This window comes from Panthera pardus, unplaced genomic scaffold (assembly GCF_024362965.1).
Source record: "Panthera pardus isolate Hobbes unplaced genomic scaffold, ASM2436296v1 HiC_scaffold_10, whole genome shotgun sequence".
NCBI classification, from domain to species: Eukaryota; Metazoa; Chordata; class Mammalia; order Carnivora; family Felidae; genus Panthera; species Panthera pardus.
Window position 1 is genome coordinate 87,207,356 of NW_026526655.1, and position 17,187 is coordinate 87,224,542.

Below are 17,187 nucleotides of genomic sequence, written 5' to 3' on the forward strand. Positions count from 1 at the left end.
TGGTGAGATGTAGGCTAAGATATTTAAAAAAAAAAGCTTCAAAGTACTTAAAATGCTTTAATAATGTTGTTCATAATTTGTTATTATTAATTCTAAGACTATGTACATATACATATGATAATTATAGTATATATTACATATGATAACACTAGTAATTAATATTATAGCACCAAAATTTTCTACATTAAGAGATAAAAATATAAATTTAAGTTAAATAAAAAATATTTTTCTTATATTGAATGTAAAATATGAATATGAAATAAAGATATAGTTTCTCTTAAAGCTATGTAACTCTGTCAACTGAAAATCCTGGAAACTATGATTAACTAGACTATAATGAGCACTCTAACTGTTAAGATTATGGCTACTAAATACCATTTCCTCCAAAGGAACTGGATATTCTTAGAGAAATAAGTGATGTCAAGGTTGAGGTAGGATATATACAAGGTGAGCCTGCATCTTTGCACACCAAAAGCAATAAAAATATCAAAAAAAAAAAAAAATCAAAAAAGGTAATATCAAAAGAACTCAGGAGTCATATTGATTAGTCAAAAATTGGAAAACAAGAGCATTAATAAGAAAATTATTGCAATAAATCAAAACACATCATAAATGTTTAAATTAATTTGTTCATAATAATCCTCTTTATTATTTTGCCCTTTGAAAATACATCTTGGTACACCTGGGTGACCCAGTGGGTTAAGCGTCCAACTTCAGCTCAGGTCATAATCTTGCGGTTCATGAGTTCTAGCCCCCATGTCAGGCTCTGTGCTGACAGCTCAGAGCCTGGAGCCTGAATCAGATTCTGTGTCTCCCTCTGTCTGTGCCCTTACTCCACTAGTGTTCTCTCTCTGTCTCTCAAAAATGAATTAAAATGTTAAAAAAAAAAAATAAGAAAATACATCTTGCTGAGATTAAAATACAATGCTACTGGAGGGCAGGAAACAAATTTGACATTTTGAAAACACGGAATACAGATGCTAATGACCCACATAAGCATCAAACCCATCAGTTTAATTACAGGATGCCTTAATCCAGTGATTTCCAATGTTGTGCTTTATAATATGATGCTTTCAGGGTGTTTGCAGGTTTCCTTCTTTAGATGATGCAAAAACCCATTTACTTCAAAATCAATGCTCTAGCAATTTCAATTTATGGAACAAACGCATAGCACAATTTGAATATAAACTCACATAATTTTGAACTCAACAGTAAGTAGAAAGTTACTGAGAAGAAAATAACTGTAGAAAAAGTTTACTTGTTTAATTTGAAATTTAGTTATTGACCTCACACCCAGCCTTTTCCACAGTCAGTTTTGTATAATAAGTATAATTTAGTGCTACACAAACAGCTCTATGTAGTACAATAACTCCCAAGGGCATCACTGTAAAAGAATTGTATTTATATAAATGTGCATGAGTTATTAAGAAGCACAATTCACTTTCTATGGAGAAAACAGAAAGTGCATAATATTTTTCCTTTTTGGTCATAAAACATTTCATGACAGTTTAGAGCATATCGTGGGGGATTAAATTATTGAAAACACAAATAAAAATCAATGGCAAAAAAAAAGCCTTTTAAAATGAGATGGCATGAAAGTAAGAAAATTTAAAAACCTCAAAATAAAATAAAAGCAGAAACCTAGAAAGTAAAAGTATGTGTTGCATCCTAAAAGTGTCTGCCACATCCTAGAGTGATTGCGCTTCAGTGCTGATAACTAAATGGGACATTGAACAAGTTTAGAACCGACCACATAAATAAACTGATGGAAGAGCCCTCTAAAATGCTGGCAACCAAACAACATGTAAAAGGTCAGCAAGAAAAATTAGTATCTTCAGAGAGTTTGTAACTATAAATCGGCCCTCAAGAGGATTAATACATCCAATTTCATACTATCCATGTGATCTGAAAAACCTGAAAACAAAAATTTTAAGTGTTTTGGTGTCAGAAATGACCCTGAGAAATTGGCAGAACCAAAAATGAATATCTTTGGAAAGACTTTTAACACAGTTCTCAAAGAATTCCAAAGGAGTCAATATAAATGAGTAGTTTAAAGTTAACAAGCACAATATACACAAGGAAACAAGTATTATTTGTGAAAAACAACAGAAACAGAACTGAAATTTATCAGACATTGAATATAGGACTATAAAAGGCTTATGGTTATTAGCAGTAGATGAAGGCAATGCTTTGTTAAATTGGGTTTCCTAGAAATAAAGAGCAATGTTTGAATATATTTTTTTTTTGAAAGAATGCTCATCAGAAAAAACTATGAAAGAGGGAATATTGGGAGGGAAAGGGCTGAGCAAGGGTAAAAGTCAGGTAATACTCTAGTCTTGTCTCAATCCATAGATTAAGGATGGTTTCTGAAGCATAAACAGCAGTGTGTGTGTATCTCCTCATTCTGTTTCTCCTTCTACTTGTGTTGAAGTAGAACATTCATTCTGTTCTACTGAATAACATTCTTTCTGTTATTTTAGTAATCACCCTGGCTATGTAAGTCTGCATACGTAACAAAGGCAATCAATCAACAGCTACTATCGGCAAGGATTGAGAGAAGAGATCTCCTATTTCCTATTGGTTGCAATGGAAACTGGTACAACTAGTTTGGAAAAGAGTTTGCTACTTCTTAGTGAAGTTGAACATGTGTGGGTCCTTTGACCTGACATTTTCACAGTTATTATGTCCTGGGCAAACTTTTGAATCTGTGTACCAAGAATGTTAGTAGCGGCATTGTTGCAATATTAAAGATATTGGGAAGAATTCCAATGTTCACTAGTAGTAGAATAAATTAATAACCCCAAATATATACGAGAACACTGAGCAGCAATGAAAATGGATGAAAATGGATAAATCTCAAAAACCTGACACTGAGCAAAGGAGGCAGAATATAAACAACACAATTAAATTTACATGAAGTTCACACACGAGCAAAATCAGCTAATATATATTTTATGGTGCATACATAGGTGTAATACTTCAATGGAAGTAAGGAAATGGTTAACACAAAATATGATTTGATGGTTATGTCTGGATTTGGGGAGAAATGGGAATGCAAGCAGGGAGAAAGGGAATTTCTAATGCTTTGTTTCTTAACCCGCATGACATAGTGCTGAGTATGCTTTAAATGGTTTGTATGTATAACTTGATGCAATTTTAATGTGATTAGCCTGATATTTTAGAATTTAAAGTTATAAGCACTACCATATACCTCCCCTTACTTGACCATCTAATTAATACCCTTGAGATTTTTCTTACAGTATCATCTGTTTTTCTTTCATAAAACTTACAGTTTGTAATCATATGTTTACTTGGGTGTTTATATATTTACTACCCATTTCTCCCACTAAGCTACATGCTCCCTGAGAGCTGAAACCATGTCTGTTTTGCTTACATCTGTGAGCTTCAAAACGATTTCTCCTACATGAAGTTGTATATAGTCGAATTTTAGGGTTTTGAGAACTTTTCCATCCACAAAGATGAGTTTTGCCAAAAGTTGGAGGCGGCAGCTTTGCTAAAGCAGTTATGCAACCACTCAAATAAGTAAGATAATGTATAACTAGATTAGCACAATACATGGTACGTGGTGACTATTCAATAAATATCAATAGTTGCTGGCATTGGTGTCAGTCCTGCATCTTTTTATTTAACTCTAGCGGTTGTGTAAGTTATTTCCATTCAAATTTGTTCATCAGGGACAATGATTACATTGCAGTCACTCTTTCTTGCTGCCCGTGTATATAAATGTAGACTGTTTTGCCAATTCATGAGTAGTGGTTGCAGTATCAACAACTGAAAACCAGGGAAGTCCAACAGGGCTGCGTGTAACTGTAGTTTTCCTAGAGGAAAGAAAGGGCCATAGATTTGGGTTAGAGGTTGAGAGATGAAGCTCTGATTTGCTAATTCTAATTCTCAATTGCCAATATCTTGGGGTGATTTATTTCACGGTTTCAGAGACAGAGTAACATTTTCTATGGGGGGGTGGAGGGTTGACCTGGGTGGCTTAGTCCATTAAGTGTCCTGACTCTTGATTTTGGCTCAGGTCATAATCTCCTTGTTTGGGAGATCGATCCCCACATCAGGAGCTGAGCTGACAGTGTGGAGCCTGCTTGGGATTCTCTCCCTTGCTCTCTCTCTGCCCCTCCTCCACTCACACTCTCTATCTCTTTCTCTCAAAATAAATAAACTCTTTAAAAAATAGCCTTCTATTAAGAGAGGTTCCCATTAAAACAAACAAACAAACAAACAAACAAACAAACAAAAAAGCAATAGTGATAACATTAAAAAAAGGGACAACCTTGAAAAATGAATTAGGATCCAAGAGTCGGTGGGCAAACAGGTTCAATGAGTTTCAACCAGAATTTGATGTGATGAGATAAAATGAATAATAACTAGCAGAGCACTAATGATTTATGAAACTTTTGCTTTTGGTACATATACCATTAAAAAATATCATATCTAAGATGCTATCTATTCATTGTGAGAAGCGTGCTAATGTCAAGGATGGTAACATGAAAGAATGGTCAGTAGCAATGTAAGAATCATTGATTGAAAATTGAAAAAATTCTTCTTTCACAGATGTTGAAATATGATAGAAGTTTGTATATTAGAATCAATAAAATAAGACATAAACACATATAAATACTGGTATCTGATATTAAACATATTTCTTAGTGTGGACTGCGGTCAAAATATTTGAAAGCTACTACCCTAGAAAATGTATTTTCTGTTCTTTAGATTAGAGTTGGATGGAATACTGCAAAATCATACATATATCAGACTGCGAAATTACAGTGACTATAAGAACCTCTTTGGTAAATTAAAACTAAAGCGACATTTCTAAAATTGACACAAAAAATTGCACATATATTATGAAGTTGTCAGTCAAATTATAAATTAAATCAACATAAAACATTCACTGACCATGAAATGTGACAGCTAGCTAAGACTGTATACATAATACTTGGACCAATGAAAACTTTGATCCACCACGCATGGAGAAATTGAACAGACATGTGGATACCTCAGAACCCCAGACATTTAGAGAAAATATATCAGATCTTTCTGTAAACTAAATGATTCATTGCCAGTTATGTGCAATTGGTTTTGAAAAAATTTCCAATGATTAAAATAAGAACAACAATAATAAAATATAGTAGCTCTTAGTACTACTTAAATTGTTCTAGAGAACACTGGTATTTTTTGTTTCTGCAGAGTCAAGTGCAGAAGCAAGTAGATTGATAAACTTATAAACATCATGAAAAGAGTTGTAGAGAGGAACTGGAGCCACTCGGATGCCATCTGGATCCCGCTTGTCACACTGTGGTGGAGAAAATAAAGCCACAGGAATGTTAGCACTTTTCACATAATGAAAATCTACATTCAAGATAAAACTGCATAAAGCAATCATGCCGATTTCCCTAAAACTTAATATATAAGGCTTTTGTTAATTTTAGTAAAATACAATGTTTCTGTGTTATTTGAACTCTTCTCTTAATAATAGTTAAAATATGAGTGAAAATCATGAGGATCCACCAAAGTGCATTCCTTCAGCATTCATCCTCTTGAAGCATCCAGTAAGTCATGTATGCAATTTATCTGTGGGGAGACTCTAAGAGCCTGGAACCCTTGAGCACATTTAAATGAATGAGAACTTTAGGGGCACCTGGGTGGCACAGTCGGCTAAGTGTCCTACTCTTGATCTTGGCTTGGGTTATGATCTCACGGTTTGTGAGTTCCAGCCCCACATTGGGCTCTGTGCAGGCTCTTAGGATTCTGTTTCTCCTCTCTGCCCTTTCCCCTTGAGCTCTCACTCTCTCTCAAAATAAATAAAAAACTTAAAAAATAAAAAAAAAATAAAAGAATAAATGAGAACCTTAAAAATAAAAGTCGATAAACAAACAAATAAAATGGGGTGCTAGGCGGCTCAGTCGGTTGAGCATCTGACTCTTGATTTTGGCTCAGGTCACGATCCTAGGTTTTGGGATTGAGCCCTTCATTGTGCTCCCTGCTGAGCATGGACCCTGCTTAACATTCAATTCCCACCGCCCCCCTCTCTCTCCCTCTGCCTCCCTCCCCCACTTGTGCTCTCTCTCACTTTTTCTTTAAAATCAAAAATACATAAATAAAAATGAAAAAAAGAAATGAATGATAACCTCTTTGACACCTAGAGAGTTTTAGTCAATTATTTTTGCATAATCCTCTAATCCCTAATCTCACAGGTAAAGAATTGGCTGTATCCCTGAAATGTCATGAAATGGACCCAGATAATTTGGTCTAGCCTGAAGATCACTATTATTAATCTTTAAGAAACCCTCACTATGGGTTAGACAATACAATAAATTGTTTATTTGTGCTGGGCTATTTAATTCCCATAACAAATTTTGGAGACAAGTAATTTGCACCCAAAATCCAGATGAGAAAACTCAAGCCAATAGATGTGAGCAAACTTTCCAGGAACACACAGCTTACAAATGGTAGAAATTGACTTGGAACACTAACATATGGATTTGTGCCTCTGGAATCTGAGATAACCTCTCCTCAAGAGTTTGTGGACCAGGACACCTGGGTTTCTCAGTCAGTTGAGTGTCTGACTCTTGATTTCAGCTCAGGTCATGATCCCAGGGTCATGGTATCAAACCCTGCATCAGGCTAGGCTCCATGTTGAGCATGGAGCTTGCTTAAGATTCTCTCTCTCCCTCTGCCCCAACTCATGCTCTTTTTTTAAAAAAAGAGAGAGAGAGAGAGAGAGAGAGAGAGAGAGAGGACGACATGAGTGGAGCAATTCCTAAATTACATGGTTACTGGAAATAGATACACGACCACCATTTTTCCTGCAATCACCCTATTAACATTTATTTTCTTCAAGAGAATAGAATGACCACTTAGGTCCAAGCGTTTAAAAAAAAATTATTTCATACAATGTTAACATCCCTGAGATGTGTTTACAGCTCTCTTCTGACTAAAATGACAGGTTTGAAAATGACTTGGCTCAATCAAACAACTAAATAAGACTGATTTTTTTCCTCCTCTTCCACCATATTATGTTCTGTAATTCTAGTTATTCAACCAACATATATTATTTGGGCTTTCACTACTAAAAACTAGGGAAAACATCTCCTAATTGATTATGATGAAACCATTTTTTTTTCCTGCTCAAACTGTAATAAAAAGAATGAATAAATTATGGAAGGCTAGTTCCTTATCCAAAATTTGTGGTTTCTTCCCTTTTATCCCTTTTATCAGAAATGACAGATCTCTATGCCCTTCAATTAACACAGTGACACATGCTTAGCTGACACATAATCTATCCTATCAAACTGACTCATGAAATAACATGCAACAGTGAATTAACCAAAGAACCCCAACGTGCCACCCAGAGAGAAAACCTGGTAGCAAAGCAAGAGATATACTTACAACCACTCCTCGTTTTTCTAGTTCTTGGAATACATATTTTATTGGAATAGAAAAGGTTAGTGTTAGCTGGCAGCCACGGTCCTCTATGCAGGATGGAGTAATTATGTTCACAAATGGTCTCTTGGTATCTGCTTTATCTTTGTTACAGTAATGCTTGATCATGTATTCCAGATAACCAGTTAGCAAAACAGATTTTCTCCTCAATGCTTTCATAGTCGCTTGCTTAAAGATCTACAGAATGAGAAACAATCAGATTAATAGTGTCTTGTTTACATCTGCAAAGAAGCAAAAATTAACTGAAAAAAGGAAATGCGCCCTTTTGACCTTTCCAAAAACATCCCGTTTTAGACTATCCTTTGTAAAAACATATCCTCTATTAAATGCTTGGCCGTTAAAAGCCAAATGGAAAGGTTTCCGTGACAGAAAAACTGTATAAATGTCATTTAAACAATACTTGCTAAAGAAGAAGGAAAAGTAAGGTACTATAGTGTTCCTATACAGTTACTTTACATTAGCTCAGTATAATTAGTACAAGTAAAACATACCTTAATAAATGCATTTAAAGATCATGAAAGTCAAACCTTTTCCCCAAAGCCATTTTACACAATCATAATCAAGAAGACTTTTTTTTTGATTCTGATACAAAGTATTTTGGTCCACACCAAAGTATAATAAGAGTTAAACACCCGTGTATATATGGAAGGAAGTGTTATCAACATTATTTATAATTGTTTTTACTAATTCCTAAATCTCCCCAGCATAACAGTAAGCAAACAAACAGTTAAATAATAAAGCTAAGTTTTGTCAGTCAGGGAAACAAACCATGAAACCATAGTTATTCAATGAACATATATATTTGGGCTTTCACCACTAAAAACTAGTGAAAACATGTCCCAATTGATTATGATCAATTTTTTTTCTGTTAGATAATACATATGTTAGTACTGAGGCAGTTGGGTTTGCTTCTCTCTCTCTGTGTCTTTCTGTCTCTCTTTTCCTCCCTCTCTCTTCCTTTTTATCTTTCCTTCTTTCATCATTTTTTCCCCTGCTAAACTCTAGCACTGGTGTGAAAATACTGCCATTTGCTGCCTGAAGTTTCTTATATTAAGATGAGTGACAAGTGCACACAATAACTGGTATTGGAACATTAGAGGTCAGAACAGACATGCTTTTCTAGCTTATCTCTTAAGGTCAAGTAGAGTTTAAAAATATATCCTACATATAAGAACTGAATGAACTGCAAACAGAGCGTGATGCACTGGCATGTCACTTAATATCCCTTTTCTGTATCATGTTATGCCACAGAGCTAAGATAGGGTCACTCAGTGACATCTAGACTTTATGAAGCTTGTGAAAATAGTTATTTTGGTATATACATGTGGCATGTGTGAGCAGGCATTCTAATAGAACTCAAACCATTTGGGCAAATGACCTATATTGCATGAAAGGTATGGATTTGGCTGAAGGAGACCAAGGGAGTTGTACTGATGGTAACAGTACCCAAGGAAAAGAAGAGAAACAGGATAGAATGGTATCTGTCTCTCTGCAGCCAGATGTTGCAGACTATGGAAGAGAAACAGTTTGCTACAAGTAGGGTTTGATGTCTGTTTCAGAAGACATTCTTCAGAAGACAGAAGCCTGTTTGGATCAAGAGGGCCTGGGTCTAGAACCAAATCTCGTAAAGGGCAGGAGCAGGGACAGGCAAGGCACCACGCACATGTGGTTTGGTTGCCAGGATAGGAATAAAAGAATAGGAGAGGAATTTTTCCAATCTTCTCTTTGGACATTAATAGTAATTCAAGGTAAATTTCATTTATAAATAATTCTGAAAAACTTTCTGCTTCTACTATAAGCCCCATAAGAGACAGGTAAGAGCAATGTGCGAAGTACTACCTTTAATGATATTTCATTTGTGTTTATAGGTTAGTAAGACTTGGGGGAATATTATTTAACTTTATTGTTGTTGTTTTTTTTTTAAGGAGATTTTGTTCTTGCAGATTTCTCTGATAACTAGAAACCAAAGTTAAATTTTTTTATGACGGTCTCAATTTTGACATACTGTTACTCTTTGATAATGAAATAACTTTAAAATATGAAACCATTTCCCATCATTAAACCACAGTAAGGGCAGCTGCATGGTGAGGCACTCTTAAAATCCTGTCAGAGGGTGTAAAGGTCTCTTTTGAGGCGTCACATAAAAATATTAAGAGGGGATAATAGGAGTTAACTGGAGAATAGAATAAATATCTTCTTTTCTTTTTAGCTTCTCATTATTTCTATGCTTTCAGTATTGAGAAACGACGATTTTTTTAAATAAAAAAATGAAAACTGTAGGTTAAAAATATTCAGCTTATAACAATTCTTGGCAGAGTTTCAACTACTCGGGTTATTTTTCTTACTGAGCAAAAAGAATACAAAGCTAGATAAGTTAGATAAGTTTAAACAGGAAAAAGAAGTATAGCATGACATTTTCAATTGTTGCATTTTTTTCTCTTCAGTTCTTAAAATTGGCTGCCTAATAACTTTCTGAGGAAACACATAGTACATTTCTCCTTATTTGATTTGTATTTAAAATTTTTTTAATGTTTATTCATTTTTTGAGAGGGAGAGAGAGAGGGAGAGAGAGAACCTGTATGCACATGAGGGAGGGAGGGGCGGAGAGATAGGGAGACACAGAATCTGAAACAGGCTCCAGGCTCTGAGCTACCAGCACAGAGCCCAACGTGGGGCTCAAACTCATGAAATGTGAGATCATGACCTGAGCCAAAGTTGAACGCTTAAGTGATTGAGCCACCCACGTGCCCTACTTGACGTGTATTTTAATTGAACACTCTAATTTTGTATTTTGGAGCTATTTACTTCATTATAAATTCATATACTGAAATGTTCTAAAAATTGTCTACTTATCATTGCATGCAAGTATGACCCTACAAAATAAAATAGATGTGTTTTTAATTTCAAGCTAGCAATTGAAAAGATTGAGGAGACTTCTGAAATACTCTGGTCTAAACATCTTCATCTTAAAAATGAGACAAATGAACTCAAGAGTATATATATAGTAAAGAGAAAGTTGTCACCTGTCTAAGGTCATACTTGGTGCCTCAGTGAGGGATAGAGTATATGCCTCCTTGTTCCTACCTTAATTTCTATTGATCCACATATTTTTATATGTAAAATTTGTACCATATTTTACCATATAAATTTGTACCATATAAATATATAATACAAATGATTAAGAGCCACTAATATAAACAAAGGACAGTTTGAAATTGATTACAAGGTGCTATTTTTCATGTTATCAATCAACTGGAGGCACATGTCATTGTAAACAAAACCATATTAATACTTGTAAAAAATCACTGTATTGCAAAACTGAGATCATATCCATCCATGTACACTGATTCTTAAGTTTAGAATCTCTCCTCCAATTGGTATTTGACTATGCGGAATATTTTTTGAAAGAGAAGTAGCTACAACAAAGACAGGCACTATGATTCGTGCATATTTCTCTCATTGATTCAAACTTTTTCAATCACCTATTCTTTCAATGCAATAACTTAAGCACAGTAGCAATATGATTGCCACAACGATGCTTACCCACTTGGCATCGAGGGAGTAGAACATTTTAACAGTTAGGTAAAGAATAAGAAGAATGACATGCATTGTTTTGTAATTTCAGAATTTTGCAATTTATGATGGGGAGGAAGAATTTCAACACTTTCTTCAACACAACTTTTGCTTACCTAATGATAATTTTGGTTAGAATGTAGGCTTAGCAGTGAATAGCTTAAGTACAGTATTTCTTTCTTTTTTCTTTTTTAGTTTTTATTTATTTATTTTGAGCAACAGAGAGAGCATGAGCAGGGGAGGGGCAGAGATAGAGAGAGGGAGAGAAAAAATCCCAAGCAGGCTCCAGGCTGACAGTGCAGAGCCTGGCACTGGGCTCCATCCCACCAACCTGAGATCATGACCTGAGCTGAAATCAAGAGTCAGACGCTTTAACCAACTGAGCCACCAAGCACCATTTACTTAAGATATTTCTAAGAGGCTCCAGAAAAATACTTAAGCGGTAAGAGAAGTACATATCCACTCTTGTGGCCTTTGGGATCCTTTTGTTATTTGTTTAGATGTTAAAGAAAAAAAAAATCAATCAATCTTCAGATTCCAGCTGAAAATAAAAACCTTGTCTAGGTGACTACAATACAGCGTAATACGGTGATAAATACTTCCAAGCTTTTTATCATTCAAGGCTAGCCTAGGGAACTAGTGGCAGGAAAATTGAGAATGTGACTTCTTTTTCATGGCAGAAGGGGTAAGTACCTGACACCACCCACTGTGAAAACATACCAAAGTTAGAGTGTCTAAAAGAAAATTTCCAGATCTGGCTGAGAACTCATTTGCAAAGGTAAGGAAAATCAGAGGACAAAACGTCAAGTACCAGTTCTTCCTAAGGCACACCTGGGTGCTTTTCCTATGGTAACTCACCTTCTCCCTGAGACAAACTTGCAAAATGAGAAAAACTGTGTATCATTTTAAAACGTTTAACAGAAGTTTTCTCTGAATAGATATTATAAAAATAATTCAAATACCATTATCTGACTTGCTAAGCAGATTCTATCCCTCCTCACCCCTCAAAAATTTTTAAAAACTTTTTTTCCCACTGGCTGAAAAATCTTGTTACTGGGTCTATTTTCAGTTAAAAAAAAAAAAAAAAAATCTGCCAAAAAGTGAAAACAACACAAGCTCCATCTAGTGGCCACATTGAGTAGATGGTCTTTAAATTGAGATGAAGTGAAATGAGTTGATTACCACTATCAGTGGTGAAGTTCTATTAAAAAAAAAGTACTTTATATTGCCATCCAGTGGCCAAAGTGAGAAACTGCTATATGTGTTTGCAGAATCCTAAAATTTAGGTTTAGAGATTTTGGAAGTCTTTATCTAGTCATTCATCCTGGAACACTCCACAATAGAATTTCATAAAATATCAAAAACCAGATGATTTTAAGACTTTAAATTAAAAAAGTCAAATTCTTTTTTGAATACCTATATATTTAAAATCTCTGTTAGAAAAAAAAAACACATTTAGCTAAAATATATTTTACTTTAATGTATGTATATAAGTATATTTACTTAATATGTGTATTGATGTTATTATTAATTATATAAGGATACAATTATTTACAATATATATTTCCTTAAATAAATTTAGTCTCATTCTCTTTTTATTTAATTTTTTAAAATGTTTTATTTATTTTTTAGAGAGAGAGACAGAGACAGAGCATAAGCAGGGGAGAAGCAGAGAGAGGGAGACACAGAATCCGTAGCAGGCTCCAGGCACTGAGCTGTCAGCCAGAGGCCGACATGGGGTTCAAAAGAACCAGCTATGAGATCAGATGAGCCGAAGTCAGATGCTTAATCAACTGAACCACAGAGATGTCCCAAGTTAGTCTCATTCTGAAATTAATTAATATCAAATAATTAAGCTATATTGATATGGATATGAATATAATATAGATATAAAAGGACAAGGTAGGTATCTATATATCTATATAAATAGATGGAAAGGTAGATATAAATATTGGAAACCAAATTGATTCTTTGGATATTATTATTTAGGGTGAAACTAATGTTATTTTAACTAAAAACATTCATTTACTAAAAAATATATATTGAGCCAGTAACAGTAGAGAGATTATACAAGAATATGATGGAATAGACACTCCAGTAAAAAAAAAGAAATCCATTTACCTTATGAGACAACCTTTCTTATTCTTTGGTTTACTCTGATTATTTGTATTTTTTTCCTTAAAGTATGTCTTCCTATAGTTCTATCATATGGCACTTGGTGAGTTCGTTGACTCACAGAACCAGAAGAAACAGAGTCTCCAGTAATCACAACAATATCTGGCACATAATACTTTCCTAATAAGTAAATGTTGAATGAGTGAAATAATCAAGAACTAAATATTGCATGCTTGTTTTGTCACAGAGACGCCAAGAGAAGATTAAGCAACTTATTTAAGGTCACACAAATTCTAAGAGGAACTAAAAATATGTATCTCCAAATCAGTTCCAATTAACATTTATTAAGTGCCAACAACATTTATTATGTGCCAAGCACAGTGCTGGGGCTGGACACATAGATAAGAGATGTCAATTAGCACAGAGTCACTGTCCTAAAGGAGAATACCAGCTTTTGACCATTGTTTATACATAATGAACATTAATCTTGCTCTTTAGCAGAGATGGTCCTACAACATGTCACAGTCAGGTAAAGAAAAAGGTAAAGATATGAGAAGGGTAAAGCATAGTTCACTTACCTCTAAACTAGCATGTAAGGAACAGACCAACAAAATGGGAGGATTTGAAATTCGAAATCCACTAACCCCAGGGATTAATTGCAGTTCTGAAAAATTAACATCATGTCATTTTTATAGAATGTACCTTAAAAAGTGTCCTTCATGGATTTTTTATGACACTGTAGTAGAAGAATAAGATTTAAAAACTTTTATTTCTAAGATTTCTGAGCTATTTAAGAGAATCTCTGTGGACCTAGAATACTGGCATATTTCCCCTTCACTTCCAATGTCTCTCTCCCCTGCCCCACTTTCTTAGCAGCCTACCAAATACTAGAGCCCTTAGAGATAAAAAAATGACCTCTTAAAGAAGATTTTCTATACCTCATTCTCTGTCCTTCCACACTCCCAAGCCAGCATTCCTTAACCTGCCCCATGCTTTGCTTTTCCACTATGAAACCATACCAGTGAGAGAAAAAAAAATCAAAATTTTAATAGTTTGTAATTGTAATGTCATCCAAAGGCAGGAATATAAATTAAATGACCTATGAAGGTGACTTCTAGCACTAGTATTATTAGGTCAAGTGGCTTCTCCTAGGGAAAAAAATAATAACAATAAAAAGGCTTTTAAAAAAATGATCTGCCTAAGTATGATATATTTAAAAGGTAATTTAATAGCAGGTATTATCCTAATTAGAATCAATTAGATTGAATAGTAGCAAGTTAAGTCCAATAGCGTTAAGACTGCTCGCTGGAGATCAAATTAAAGCTAAAACTGACTAAAAGAGCATCAGAACATTCTAGGTCTTTAGAGATGCATCTAATCCAGGGCTCAACAAGCTATTTACTGAGGACCAAATGTGGCCCTTGACTTGTTTTTGTAAATAAAGTTTCATTGGAACATATAGCCACATTCATTCATTTATGTATGTCTATGACTGCTTTAGCACTACAATGGCAGAACTGAACATTTACCACAGAGACAGTACAGCCCCCAAAACTTAAAATGTCTCCTCTCTGGCCCTTCACAGAGAAACTTTCCCCACTCTCGATCTAGTCCAATTCTCCCATTTACAGATAAGAAAAGCCAACACAAAGAGCGTAGGCAACAGGCATAACAGAGCTAACTATTCCAGCAGCCAAGATAAAATGCAGGTTTCTTGATTTGACTGGAAGAGCCCATCTTGATCTTTTGCATCTTGGTTTTTGCAAATATGAATATATTTAAAATAGTAACTCAGGTTAGTAGTAGTCTGAAGGGTCAAGTTGAACTGAAGACTCTCAAAACACTTATGAAGCTTTCTGTATCCCACATGATTGAAGATGGGAGTCACTCAGGAAAAAGAAGCAGGGCAGTTTGGGAGAACCCTGCACGTGTTGAAATTTCATTTCTACCTGCTGGGGTTCAACTGCCATTGTTTCGTGTGTGGCAAAAGCCACAGAAGGAAGAAAAATTGGAAAAAGAGAGACATAAAGTGAACATTTATTAAACAGCATTGCTATGTGCTGCTTGGTTTACAGCTTTGAACTTGTCTTACCCCCAAACCAACCCCTGAATTGGATATTATTATTCACATTAGATATGCAAGAAGGAAAATAAAACAAAAAACAAAAAAATCCCGAGAAGTTATAATTTGTGCAGCATCACAAAATTATTAAGCAGCAAAGTAGAATTGACATCCAAGTCTCTCTGGGCCTGACTACAAGCCAAAAATTCTTTCCTGTCCTCACTTCCTGATGTTCTGGGTACTCAATATTGATGAGATATGAATCCTATACATTACAACTCATTTCCATTTACTTCCCTACAGAGGGATAGACTCGAAATGATGCTAAAATCTACAAACACTTAGTCTTACACTCTGGAAATGTCATTTCTTATTTTAAGAATTCTCAGTGGCATTTTCAAAGTGCACTCTCCATGAGGCATGTATATTACATGCCATACAAAGACAGATGAAAATTGAAATAAAGGTAAAATAAAATGACTTGTGAAGTGAAACTGAATACACTTACTGTTATCCATCTTAAATCTGGTGCTGAGTTCATGGCCAAACCATCCCACTAACCTAAAACATAAATAACAACATTAGATATTTTGGTCTACAAAAATAACTGCAATTAATATAGGAATCTGGACCCTATATATGAATGTCATTTGTGTTGTGATTCATCAAATATACAGGCATATATATGTTATATGATATCATAAGGCAATTAATATTTATAACCTTATCAAGAAAAGGATAAAATCAATTTATCATATAACTGTATAATTTTTGTAAAGTTAAACCATCTGAAAATCTATATTTAATGATATTTTATTGCTTAAAATAAAATGAACAAAAAATGTTGAGTTTTTAAAATTTTTTTAGATTTTGAAACAAAAGTAAAAGCTCAAAAAGAAAAAAACAATTAATACAATAAAATATTTTTCACAACAAGCTCCCTAAAGAAAAATGGTGTAAAAATAACTGATATAATTGTTGAAAATTTTTGAAGAATTTCCTAAGGAAATTGACTGCTTTTTTTTTAGTGAGAGAAAGAAATTAGAAAAATCATATACATGCATTTGTGTGTGCATAGTAGAGGAAAAGAATTATAAAATAATTTAAAGAAAAATATACAATTTGGGAAATATGAATTCAATATTTCTGATACTCTGTTCTACCTAAATACATTTTTAGTTTTTTTTTTAAGTTTATTTATTTTGAGACAGAGAGAGAAAAAGAGCAAGCTGCAAGCACATGCAAGTGAGCAGGGGAGGGGTAGAGAGCGAGGGAGGGAGATAATCCCAAGCAGGCTCCTCACGGTCAATGCAGAGCCGGATGTAGAGATCAGTCTCATTAATGGTGAGATCATGACCTGAGCCTAGATTGAGTCAGACACTTAACTGACTGAACCACCCAGGTGCCCCAATAAATATTTAGTTTTAATGCTGCCAAAATAAAAAATTCCATGGCATTTTGTTAGAACTGGGCAAAATATTTTTAAGGTTACAGACAATATGTGAGTGAATATAGTAAATTTTGAAATATAAGACTACAATGGTTAATTGTTCCTATCAAGGAACAAATAAATAAGTCACGATGAATGAAGAAATGTTGTAAGTGAGGTGCAAAATAAACTAGATTCAGTTACAGCAAGCATAGAGGAAGCAGAGAGGAGAATAGGTGAAATAGAAGATAAAATTATGGAAAATGATGAAGCTGAGAAAGAGAGATAAGAAAATACTGGACCACAAGGGGAGAATTAGAGAACTAAGTGATTCAGTTAAATGTAATAATATCTGTATCATAGGAGTTCCAGAAGAATAAGAGAGAGAGAAAAGAGCAGAAGGTTTCCTTGAATAAATTATAGCTGAGAACATTCCTAATCTGGAGAAGGAAGCAGACATCCAGATCCAGGAGGCACAGAGAACTGCCTTCATATTCAGTAAGAATAGGTCTTCACCATGGCATAGCATAGTGAAACT

The 17,187-nt window shown here is 34.5% G+C and overlaps 1 protein-coding gene across 3 annotated transcripts in view; it reads right to left on the minus strand.

The window, feature by feature from the left end:
• Positions 1 to 621: 621 nt before the first annotated feature.
• Positions 622 to 17,187, minus strand: part of KYNU (kynureninase) — a 115,357-nt gene continuing 98,791 nt past the window's right edge. For 2 of the 3 annotated variants that reach the window (XM_019455085.2, XM_019455091.2), the window contains 4 exons: positions 15,729 to 15,781; positions 13,737 to 13,822; positions 7,417 to 7,647; positions 622 to 5,320 (listed from right to left, as the gene is read on the minus strand). In XM_019455085.2, the coding sequence (XP_019310630.2) occupies positions 5,183 to 5,320; positions 7,417 to 7,647; positions 13,737 to 13,822; positions 15,729 to 15,781 (508 nt within the window). In that variant the 3' untranslated portion in view covers positions 622 to 5,182. Of the gene's footprint in view, positions 5,321 to 7,416; positions 7,648 to 12,671; positions 12,871 to 13,736; positions 13,823 to 15,728; positions 15,782 to 17,187 lie in introns of those variants that run through there. The other variant, XM_019455093.2, reaches the window with a different exon arrangement.